At 35.8% G+C, this 13,104-nt stretch overlaps 1 protein-coding gene across 1 annotated transcript in view; it reads left to right on the forward strand.

The window, feature by feature from the left end:
* The window catches only part of csmd3a (CUB and Sushi multiple domains 3a), a 317,979-nt gene that overhangs the window by 82,383 nt on the left and 222,492 nt on the right, over positions 1–13,104 (forward strand). The window contains exons 11-13 of the mRNA XM_084386048.1: positions 3,768–3,871; positions 7,711–7,823; positions 7,896–8,078. Coding sequence (XP_084242174.1) covers positions 3,768–3,871; positions 7,711–7,823; positions 7,896–8,078 — 400 coding nt within the window. The remainder of the gene's footprint in view (positions 1–3,767; positions 3,872–7,710; positions 7,824–7,895; positions 8,079–13,104) is intronic.

Below are 13,104 nucleotides of genomic sequence, written 5' to 3' on the forward strand. Positions count from 1 at the left end.
CGATACATTATTCATTCACAAAGAAAATTGGTGTCCTTAAAGGTTGGATTTTTCCTAATTTTTTAAATTAAGGCATTAAGTTCAATTTCCAAAAGATGATTTTTTATTCCTCTTTTTAGTCAACTTTAGCATGGGTGTCTAAACTTATGCATAGCACTGTATATGGGTTGCTATATGGGTTGCTATATGGGTTGCTACAGGTTGCTATATGGGTTGCTATATGGGTTGCTACAGGTTGCTATATGGGTTGCTATATGGGTTGCTATATGGGTTGCTACAGGTTGCTATATGGGTTGCTACAGGTTGCTATATGGGTTGCTATATGGGTTGCTATATGGGTTGCTATATGGGTTGCTACAGGTTGCTATATGGGTTGCTATGGGTTGCTATATGGGTTGCTATGGGTTGCTATATGGGTTGCTATATGGGTTGCTACAGTATATGGGTTGCTACGGGTTGCTATATGGGTTGCTATATGGGTTGCTACAGGTTGCTATATGGGTTGCTATGGGTTGCTATATGGGTTGCTATGGGTTGCTATATGGGTTGCTATATGGGTTGCTACGGGTTGCTACTCCCTCTTATGACGTCATCACCCAGTTACTGTAAAAAACATGCTACCTTTGAAGAAACCCCAATAAATGTTATTTTAACGCATTTTAAGGCAGAAATGTTTAAATATATACATATTGAGCACTTTAAATTACACATTAATTGGTTGTGGTGGTTAACCTGCAATTTACACTTTAAACCTCGTCAATGCAAGCATCACCATTCTGGTCCAACACCACTGAGAAGATTCCTAAATATCATATTTATAACAGCTGTGCAATTTACAGTAGGTTTTGCAAAACAACAGATTTTCTCTCCATGAGCTCTTCGCTAACAGGTGTACGGTTTAGATGTTTTACTTGGTTTTTGGGGGTTTTTTTTACACCCATTTCATGCCAGGCCATTAGCAACTAGCAAATATCTGATTGGTGTGCTCTATTGCTGCTAAATCTGAGCGTTCCTCTGCTGAGAAATGCAAATGAGCCCTAACACACATAACATTATTACCTCATTTATCTTCGCCCGATGGAATTGCAAAGTTCAAATTTTATTGCGCTTTCCGCAGACCCATTATTAGAGACCCATGGGCAGCTCATTGGCATTATTATTGTGTTAACACATTAAATGAAGTTAATATATGAACTTAAAGGGGCAAAGCTGGACTTTCTTATGCTAGCCTGATCGTTTTTATTAGTATAACACTAATAATATCAGTGTTGAACCAGAGGCTTTGTTCTGCACAGATGGACCTCCTGTAAGGCGCTTAATTATATATATATATAATTTTATATTAATCATCTTTACACAATAAAGTAAATTACCATTCAGACGTTTGGGGTAAGGAAGATTTTTTTTTTTTTTTTTAATTAATACTTTTATTTTGCAATGATACAATAAATTGATCAGAAACATTTACAATGTTCGGAAAGATTTCCATTTCCAATAAATGCTGCTCTTTTGAACTTTCTCTTCATCATATAATCCTGTAAAATAAAATGTATCACGGTTTCCACAAAAATATTTAGCGATTTTCAACATTGATAATAATCATTAAATGTTTCTTGATCATCAAATCCTCATATTAGAGTGATTTGTGAAGGATCATGTGACACTGAAGACTGGAGTAATGATGCTGAACATCAGCTTTGATCACAGGAATAAATTACACTTTACTGTATATTCACATAGAAAACAGCAATTATAAACTGTAATAATATTTCACAATTTTTACTGTATTTTTACTGTATTTTTTATCAAATAAATGCAGCCTTGGTGAGCAGAAGAAACTTCTAAGATTTTTTTTTTTTTTAAATCATATTATAATGATTTGTTGATGTAAATATTTGTTTAGAGTATTTTTTTTCCAAGTAACTAGTAAAGTAACGCATTACTTTTGAATTTACAGTTACTAAATAATCCAGTATTCCTTAAAAATGAATAAAAACACGTAGCGTTTTGTGCATGACTTTCCATAAAAAGTAGCTAAGTAATGCAATTAGATACCTTTATAGGGAGTATCGCAATATCAAAACACATTAAAGTAACTTTTCCCATGCAACAGTGCTGAAAAGGTTCCCAATTATTATTTTAAGACATTTTAAAAAGTAGCAGAATTAAATGAAAATTCATGGTGAAAAGCGAGTTATGTAATCAGATTACTTTTTTCCAAGTAACTAGTAAAGTAACGCATTACTTTCCGTAAAGAGTAGTAGCAGTTAGTTGCTTTTATAGGGAGTATTGCAATATTATAACGTATTAAAGTAACTTTTCCCATGCAACAGTGGAGAAAAGTTTCCCTGCTATTAATGTGACCTTCATTTAACAAGTTAAAACCTGTTAGCGTTAATAAAGCGCAGAAGTGAAGAATCCCTCATATGTGTGGTAAACGTGGCAGAAGGACAGTCCTGATGGCGTCTGACTGAATGTGAGCAGCTCCACACACACGCACACACACACACACACACACACACACACACACCGGGGGGTGATTATGCAAACCGGCGATGTTAATGTACAAGTGAGCGTCTGATAACACAGAGCAAGCGGAGCTCGTCGCTCCACTGTTTACTCGCGAGTTTGAGCCGCTGATTGAAAGCACTCTCGGAAATTTGTTTCACCCTCAGCGTTCACGGGATGTGCGGATGATTTGCTGGAAAATTGATGCATTGTCCCCGCTGAATATTTCAGTTATAGCGCAAGGGCGTATGCAAAAATATACAGGCGACATATGCTGTGGCCAAGTGCCGAGCTCAAGAATATCATATTTACTGAGAACAGTGTGCATCATTTATATTTAATGATGTTTCTAGCGTTGAGAAGCTTTATTCAATTAAATATCCTTAATTAAAGGAACGCATTCTCATTGTGTGTAACAGAAAGCGTATGGAGAAATCCCACCGGTCACTGGGTCCAGTGGCACTCCATTACAAACAGTTCTACCAGGTTTTTTCATCAAAGAATTCTAGTTTTATATATAGGCCTATATATATACATATATATATATATATATATATATATATATATATATATATATATATATATATATATATATATATATATATGAAGAGTTCAGATGCAAAAGCCTCTAAGTGGCATCTGAAATTTTCTTCTAGAATGATCATTTTTATAAAGCTTGTATATTTAAGTTCAGTAATTTCACTCAAATGGCAATGAAAATTACCTATTAATTGTCATTTAATATAAAAATTATCATTCTATAAGAAAATTTCAGATGCCACTTAGAGGCTTTTGCATCTGAACTCTTCATATATATATATATATATATATAAAAATCTATTTATGTCCATATAAATGTATATATAATTATATATATATATATATATTTTTTTTTTATCTTGTCTTTCTTCTTCTTTTCATCCTCTCTCAACAACCTCATCATCTCATAATTTCCTTTTCTTCCTTTACATATATTTATATTGTTTAATTACTGTAAATACTTAATATTTATAAATGTATAATGAGCATTGTTCTACATATATATTAGGAAACTTAATAATAGAGATATACACATACTCACACACGTCACATAATTACACGTACAGTACATCCTACTTTCTGATTGATGTGTGTTGTATTGATGGTGTCGTCTAACTGTTTGTTTGTCTTATGTTCTGCTTTAATACATTTAAAAAAAAATAGTTTTATAATAAATAAAGAGTTCTGCTACTAATTGAGTGGTTTTCTTCCCATCGCAGGTTATTCAAATCAATTTCGAAGAGTTCGACTTGGAGCTGGGATACGACACGCTGACTGTCGGAGACGGTGGAGAGGTCGGCGACTCCAAAACAATCATACAAGTGTAAGACCCAGTGCTGTACTTCAGTTGTGGGTTATGATGAGTGTTCTGTGCACTGCAAACTCCTGCTAAACATTCTTAAATCAAGATACATTTACTGGAGAATCACTGAAGTCTTTGTTCACTGAAAAATGCGTCAAAATGAAGCGAGTTTGTGAACAAATATCTGTTAATTAAAAGTTGATTCAAAGAATTAAAGTAGATTCAAAGCGGAAACATGTTTATTTTTCATTTTTAGTTTTGTTTTGAGCACAAACTCACTTCATTTTGATGCATTTTTCAGTAAATAAGACTTTATATCTTGTGAATTTTTGCTTCTCCAGTAAATGCATCTTGATTTAAGAATGTTTAGATGTTTGTAATGGAAAACGAGACAGAAACACCGAGGAAGAAATTCACATTTTGCAGTGGATTGCCTGGCAAATACACCATTATCTAAATTAGCTTTTTTATCTTGTTTTTCAGTTAAAATATCCAAACATCCTTAAATCAAGATGTATTTACTTGACAAACACGACATGTTTAAAATATGTGAAGACTATTACGATATACGAAATTAAGGGCTTGAAGTTAATATGTGTATATATTTATATGTGTGTGTGTGTGTGTGTGTATATATGTCTCTGTGTGTGTGTCTCTCTCTCTGTGTGTGTGTGTATTCCCTATTAGCAAGTTTCATTAAATCCATGCTTGAAAACAAGAATTATTTGCCAATGGAGTAAGAAAAATAAACTTAATTCAAGGCCTTAATATCTTATGCAATCTTGTTTTTCAAGTAAAGTTATCTTCCTTGAAGGATTTTTGGATGTTTTAACTGGAAAACAAGTCAGAATGATTTTTCTAGTGTTGAGTAATAAGCGTTGACCGTTGACTTGCAGCTCGAATATTACATTTTTGTCACTTTTCTCTATTTCCTACTTGGTTTTCTTGCACCAACAAGTCATAAAGTAGTTTTGCATGACCATTTACCATGCATAAGCGTTATTAAAATATATATAAAAAAATAATTCATATCAGACACCCCACACATGATATTTTGTGAATAAATGCATTTTATTTCAGACAGACGAGGGCAATGAAATGCTAAGTTAGACACGTCGTGACATGCCTCACGTGTCTGGACATGTCTGCATACTATTTGAATGATTTCATTTTTGAATAAACCCTGATCTCCCTTTAAAAGTCCAACTTTAATAGACTCTACAAGTGCATTTATCTTGCATTTGGTTCAGCTTTGCAGAATTTATCCGTTTCAACAGCTTGAAAGCCACAAAACCGTAAAAACCACACAGGCTCCAATCCTCCGGCTATGTTTTCCTCCTCACAAGCCAGTTTTCCGTCCAGCTCTTCTCCCAGTCATGCGCATGTCTCCGGGTGTCTTTGGTGACGGTCTGCGCTGCTTTCTGGCGCATTTGCCTGGCGCTTCGCCAGCTGGGATCCATTGAGCGTTCCTCAAGGACAAAAGCCTGTGCCGGAGCACTAACACACACTGTAAGGCTCAATTAAGGCCTTTCTCTGGGTTTATGCCGGTCAAATGGGTTTGCTACTTTTATGATTATGCTTTATCAAAGACTTTAGATATACAAAGTGATATACACAAAGTGCACTCATATTACTATGAATGGGAGAAAGTGCAGTGTGCATTATGGAGGAATAACCTCGTTTCCCATTTAAAGCGTCAGGAGCTGAAACGGCGTTTCAAAGATGGCCGCCGTGTCAGGTGACTTGCCTTAAAGGGACTTTGGCTTTATTTATAAAAGTGCTATAGAATTACACATAGAAAACAGCTGTTTTACTGTATTTTTACTGTATTTTTGATCAAATAAATGCAGCCTTGGTGACTTTTTTTCAAAAACATTTTAAAAATCTTACCAACTTTTGAATAGTGTGCATATTGCAATGGTTTGTTTTTTTAATTATTTGTTTAACTCAGAATTATTACTGTTATTATTTTACGAAACATTTAATTAAAGTAGTATGTAACATATTAATTGAAAACATTGTTTTATTATTAAAAGTATTTGTCACTAATGATTTACATATCTCTTTTTTTTTTTTTTTTTTTTTGCTGGTGCTACAAACAATTACAGACACTTAAGATGTTGGACATTAATTTCATGAATTTGAAGCACAAACTCAATCATAAAAAGTGATTGATTTTTTTCCTGAAGTATAAAAAAATAATACCGACTGCAAACGTTTGATCTGTAGGGCACTTTGGGCTACCAAATAAATAACATTGTGTATGAATACAGTAATCATTCAGTATCAGTATTGCCTTCTGACAGCATCACAGAAGTGTTATAGTTGGGTATCGTTTGAATTTTAACGATTACTATTCTGCTTATCGATTCCTAATTTCGATTCCAATAAGATAAAAAAAAAAAAACTTAGATATCATTCACATTTAGTCTTTTTGCAAAACATTTAATTGTATCTGAATATCATGAACACAAATCAACAGGTTAAAGAATACTTACACAAGGAACGTTTGCCGTGGTTTAAAAACAACTAGCCGAACTAATATAAACTTCAAGCATTATTAAAGACAAGTAAACACTCAGTTATTAAAGAAGAACAAATAAAAAATTAGTAATCGCAACAAATAGATACAACTGAACAAAGATGCGATTGAAATAAACGGTATTAAGATTTTCAGGTATTCAGGTACAGAAACTGAAATCAAATGTAAAATAACACATGGGCCCTATTTTAACGATCTGAAACGCAAGTATCAAACGCGAAACACAAGTAACTTTGTGGGCGGATCTCAAATGTGTTGGTCTGAAGTAGCTTCATTACTCATAGGTGTGGTTTGGGCGTAACGTGAAATAAACCAATCAGAGCATCATCTCACATTCCCTTTAAGAGCAGGCGTGCTTGTTCCATGGCGGATTGCTATTATAACGGTGGATTTGCCAGGAGCGGTTCACAGCCAAGGAGACCGACGTTCTCGCCAGGGCCGTAAAACACAGAGAAGTGACATTGGGGATGAAGAAACACACACAAATTAGCTTCGCTAAAACAGGCGTATGATAATTTGGGTAAATGTGTAAGCTAGATTTATGCCTATTTTTTCATGGACACCACAATGATTTCCCTCGTGTCGAATATTTTTCCTTGTAATAATGTATGATTTGCAAAAATGTGAACTGCTGCGTCTGTGTAGATGAGAGAAGCAAAGTGTGTGTGCGTTGTGCACACGCTACATTATGGCCACGCATACGCCCTTAAAATAGCATCTGAATAACACGGCACTGACTTTAGACGAGGTTTCTCCTGGTCAGTGGCGGATTTGTTTTCTGAAACTGCAAAATAGCACCAGGGAACGTTTGCGCTAAAACACGCCTCCTCTCTTCGCTGAACCGCCCCCGGTTCAAGTTCATTGAAAGTTCATTGCAAGTTCATTCCCTAATTTACCGACGTGTGTCTGTGGAGGGAAAAGTCTGCTGTGCGTCGGGTGCAAAATAGGAATGATACATGCGTCGTGTATAAAGGCAATTGCGCTGGGTGCAAGATAGGGCCCTATAAATAAAATATTCATTACAAATATAGTTACAAAAGTTATTCATTCAAGAATGAGTGAATTTTCTCCTTAGAGAAAATTATATTAATTAATTAACAGGAATATTAGGCTGCTGTCACTTTAAGAGCTGCACGGATCCAATATACTGATACACGTGTTTTCGATTCGTCTCGCTCTTGAATGGTTTAATGTCATATTGAAATGCTCACAAAGGAATCGATAAGAGGAATCGAAATTTTTATTTTAGAACAAGTATCCGATTTCTGACCTCAAGTATTCGATTCCCGACTCTAAGACTGTTATTCTGCACTGGCAGGTTAACTGGCAGCTTCGTCCCGGACCTCATCGTCAGCATGACCCATCAGATGTGGCTTCATCTGCAGTCGGATGAAAGCGTGGGCTCTATCGGCTTTAAGATCAACTATAAAGGTGAGTCTGTTCTCTCATAAATCACTCCGCTGCATCAGAAGCTTCACTGCGGTTTCTCTCGCCTCCCGACAGAAATCGACAAGGAAAGTTGCGGGGATCCCGGGATCCCTCTGTACGGACTCCGCGAGGGTGCCGGCTTCTCCAACGGGGACGTTCTGCGCTTCGAGTGCCAGTTCGGGTTCGAGCTCATCGGAGAACGGATGATTTCCTGTCAGAATAACAATCAGTGGTCTGCAAACATCCCTATCTGTATATGTGAGTCTCTATATCATTATTATCTATAGCAAAATGCTAATTCGTGATAGCAATGTGATAAATCATGTTAACAACATTGGAAAACATGCTAGCAACATGTTAAAACATGCTACCATAATGCTAAATCATGCTAGCAAAATGCTAATTCATGTTAGAAACATGCTAATTCATGTTACCATCAGAATAACAATCAGTGGTCTGCAAACATCCGTATCTGTGTATATGAGTCTCTACATCATCATTATATATAGCTGTGGCGAGCACGACGAGGTCGAGGGCCGTGGGAGGACGGCGCGAGGCCGGTGGCGTGATTGATAATGAGCGACACGTGCGCGACGCACCGGTCTCGCATCTCTCACGGAGGAGCGGAAGCATAAAGGAGGAGCGACGACAGTGAAGATGCGAGACCGGTGCGTCGCGCACGTGTCGCTCATTATCAATCACGCCACCGGCCTCGCGCCGTCCTCCCACGGCCCTCGACCTCGTCGTGCTCGCCACAATAGCAAAATGCTAATTCGTGATAGCAATGTGATAAATCATGTTAACAACATGCTAATTCATGATTCAGAATAACAATCAGTGGTCTGCAAACATCCCTATCTGTATATGTGAGTCTGTATCATTATGCACGTTCCTAAAGCTTCTGAACATTTTTATGTTGGTTTGACAAAGACTAATAACAAGTTAACAAGTTTACAGCTATGTGCTAAAACCTGTTAATTCATGTTAAAATGTGCTAAAATCTGTCAATTCATGCTAGCAATGTGTTAAAACATGTTAGCAAAGTGTTTATTCGTGCTAGCAAAGTGCTAAATCAGGCTATCAATGTGATAAATGATGTTATCAACATGCTAAAACATGCTAGCAACATGTTAAAACATGCTACCAAAATGCTAAATCATGTTAGCAAAATGCTTTATCATGTTAGCAAAAAAAAAAAGCTCATTCATGTTACTAACATGCTGAAACATGTAGAAACATGCTAGAAACATGCTAATTAATGTTAACAAAATGTTAAAACATGTTAACAACATGCTAATTCATGATTCAGAATAACAATCAGTGGTCTGCAAACATCCCTATCTGTATATGTGAGTCTGTATCATTATGCACGTTCCTAAAGCTTCTGAACATTTTTATGTTGGTTTGACAAAGACTATTTAAGCTGCTTCTTCTGAGACTAAATTTTTCTCATTATCTCATCTCACATATGATTTACATTAAATGGACGATCAAAACTATGAAAATTGCCTTAGAGGGGCTTAAAACTTCAATACGATAACTCGCTTCACCTACTATGTATCTATCACTAACAATACCTAGCAACTAGCTTAGAACATGCTAGCAACCTGCTAATTCATGATAGCAATGTGATAAATCATGTTAGAAATATGTTAAAACATGCTAGCAAAATGCTAATCCATGTTGGCAATGTGTTCAAACATGCTAATTCATGCTAGAAACATGCTAACAACATGTTAAAACATGTTCATGTAAGTCAACATGATAATTCCTGTTAACAATGTGTTAAAACCTGCTAATACATGCTAGAAACGTGTTAAAACATGTTAACAAAATGCTTATTCATGCTTATTCAATGCTTAACTAAACTAAATCATGCTAGCAAAATGCTAAGTAATGTTAGCAACATGCTGAAACATGCTAATTCTTGCTAACATGCTAATTCAATTTAACATGATAATTCATATTGGAAATATGCTAAAACCTGCTAATTTATGCTAGCAATGTGTTAAAACATGTTAGCAATCAGGTTAACAATGTGAAGAAACATGTTAGCTACATGTTAGTTCATGTTAACAACATGCTAATGATGCTATTAACATCTTCAGGGTTCTCAAGTTTTATCAAAAGCTTGGAGTGAGATCACATGCGGTTAGGGGAGGAGCCCTAATGGAGCCCCGCCCCCACCCGTCCCCGCCCCCCAATTTTACTCATTGTTCATAATTAACCAGCACAAATTGAAATTATAACAATTGGTAAATCTGATAAATGACAGAGCAATTCATCACATCAAATATACTCTTTAATGTTATATTTCAAAATTATAAATATACAAAAATTACAAAAATATAACAAATTGCTCCAAATCTTTTTGCATTTTGAATGTCTAGTCGAAATGGTATAATGATTTATTGTGTGGTGGGACATTGTGAACAAATGAGATATTAGAGTATTAAGGTGTGTGTGTTTGTGTGTGTGTGTGTGTGTGTGTGTGTGTACACAAGAGTACACACTCCAGCTTATGAAATGTGTTTTGTGTTGTAAGTGTTTGTTGCACATTTTGATGCCTTGATAACAGGGGTAGGGGGCTCCCACTTGAATGATAAAATATTGTTTGCTTTTTCCCTGACATCTTTGAAAAATAGAAATGCAATGGCAATGATTAATGTATGTTTTGATAGGATATAAAATATTACCCAGAGCACTCTGCTTTAATACATGTAGCCTTAATGTAACTAGAAAGACTATTAATACAGTATAATATATAATTTAAAATAAAATGAAGAAATACATCTTCATTCCTTCCCATACCCACTAACATTTCCCGATAACGTAAGCTAGCCAATCTGAGCCAAAGCTTCTGGCCTGGTTGCAAAGTAGTTGTAGAGTTTTTGACTGCATCAATAATAATGTATACGATGGGCTATATAGTAAATGTTCTAGCCTAAAAATGTTAGACAAGCTTTCTTCCAACTTACCTTCTCCATCACGGCGTGTGTTCGCGCGATGTTGTTGGTTACCTAGTAACGAACGTATGGTGGCCGAGAATGTTCCGTGTGTTCGCGCATCTATGTTGCCTAGTAACGAACGCAATCTGGCCGAGATACGTGCTGGCGGCAGGAAACTTAACTTTGTGTGCCTGCGCCTCGTATACAACGCTATATATAAAGCTTGCAGGACAACTTGGTTGGCATTGCCTTTTCAGCGTGAGAAATACACGGTGTGGCGTGCGTGTGAGCGTGTGAACTGGTTGAATTGCGTGTGTCTCACGGCCAATGCGTGAGACTTAAGAACCCTGCATCTTAATCCATGTTGGCAATGTGTTCAAACATGTTAATTCATGCTAGTAACATGCTAAATCACGTTTGCAATGTGATAAAACATTCGAGCAACATGTTAAATCATAACAACATCCTAATTCACACAATCAACGTGATAACATTCTAGCAACATGTTAATAAACCAACAATGTGCCAAAAGTTTAATAGCGACGTGCTAATTAATGCTAGCACTGTTATTTCATGTTAGCTACTTGTTAAATCATGCTAGCAACATGCTAATTCATGTTAGCAGCATGCTAAAACATGCTAGTAACTTTCTTTTTTTTTACCTTCTCTGATTAAAACTTTTTCAAAGTTATTTTAAACTTTCAGACCTGGCTTTGTCAAGCCAACATCAAAGTTGGTCATCAAATGATACTCTTCTAGTTTCTCTTGTCATTGCAGTGAATGGTAAGGCATGATTTATACCGTCTAGCTCCCAAAAAAGTACAATAAAAGTACTTCCAAGTCTTCTGAAGTCACATTCGAGCTGATGAAAATGATGTATATCAAAGGTGTCAGAAAAACAAGCCATATTAGCAGGTATTATAGTTGACTAAAACAAAAACCATTAAAATAAAACCCATAAACTTCAGAAGTCGTAATGATGATGTGATCTGTGTTATTTAGTTGGACTAAATTGAGCAATTTCATTTTTCTTTCTCTCAGACTAGAAGCTTTTTAAGTGCTAATGCAACAAAACGAAGAGCAAAGAATGCACATTAAGTGCATAATCGATGCTTTATGCCTTTCATCATTAGCATGCTGCCACAGAGAATGATGGGAAATGTTGCCTTTTCACGCAAGCCTGTTGCTTCATTAACTGTGTGAGTAGTGAGTAGTATTTGCTGGCCAGTGTGATCACTATTCTTCATTAATGATTTCCATAAATCTAAATTATGTGGTTAACACCCACAATTAAAACTTAATCATGATCAAAACCATTTGGACGGTGGCAGAATCTGTTTTTGATATCATGTTTTGGACACTATGATGAATACCATGTTTGTCAATATCAAGTAATACCATGATGAATGTCAGGAAGATTTTTTTTTTTTATGTTTTTGAAGTCTCTTCTGCTCACCAAGACTGCATTTATTTGAGCAAAAATACAGTAAAAATTGCAAAATATTATTACAATGTAAAACAGCAGGTTTCCATGTGAATATACAGTAAAGTGTAATTTATTCCTGTGATCAAAGCTGAATTTTTAGCATCATTACTCCAGTCTTCAGTGTCACATGATCCTTCAAAAATCATTCTAATATGATAATCTACTGCTCGAGAAACATTTATGAATATTATCAATGTGTAAAACAGCTTCATATTTTTGTAGAAACTGTCATATATTTTATTATACAGGATTATTTGATGAATAGAAAGTTCAAAATACAGAATTCATTTGAAATGGGATCCTTGCTGAAAAAAAATGATCTTTTCTTACAAATAATATATATATATATGATCATTCTGACAAGACTTGAAAGTCAGTCCTTCTAGAAAGATCTTAAGAGCTTGGAAGTCATAATTACTATGTGAAGTGCGTTTAAGTGATCATAACACGGACGTCGCCGATTTCTGTTGCACTTATGTAATTTTCCTGCCAACTTCTCCTGAGAGGAATGGAAATGCACAGACGTTTAGCTCTCTTCATTTACATTAGTCCTTGTGCATTCAGGAAATAATTTAGGACCACAGTTCTCCATCCTCGCCAGCTCATTATGAGCACCGAATCGCTTAGAGTCTGTGAAACGCATGTCTAAATGAAATGATGTCAAGAGGTCGGACTAATTAAACCCATGCTTTATGTCAGTGTGTGTAAACAAAACAAACGCTGAGCCGTTAAACATGGCTGACAGACTCTAAAGAACAGCTGCGCTCATGGAAGATGATAAGATGACAATTCTCTTGGAGATTTACATCTAAACAGCTCCGTTGTACCAAAGAGCAATGCCATTTCAATA

This window comes from Rutilus rutilus (assembly GCF_951802725.1).
Source record: "Rutilus rutilus genome assembly, chromosome: 17".
Taxonomy (NCBI): domain Eukaryota; kingdom Metazoa; phylum Chordata; class Actinopteri; order Cypriniformes; family Leuciscidae; genus Rutilus; species Rutilus rutilus.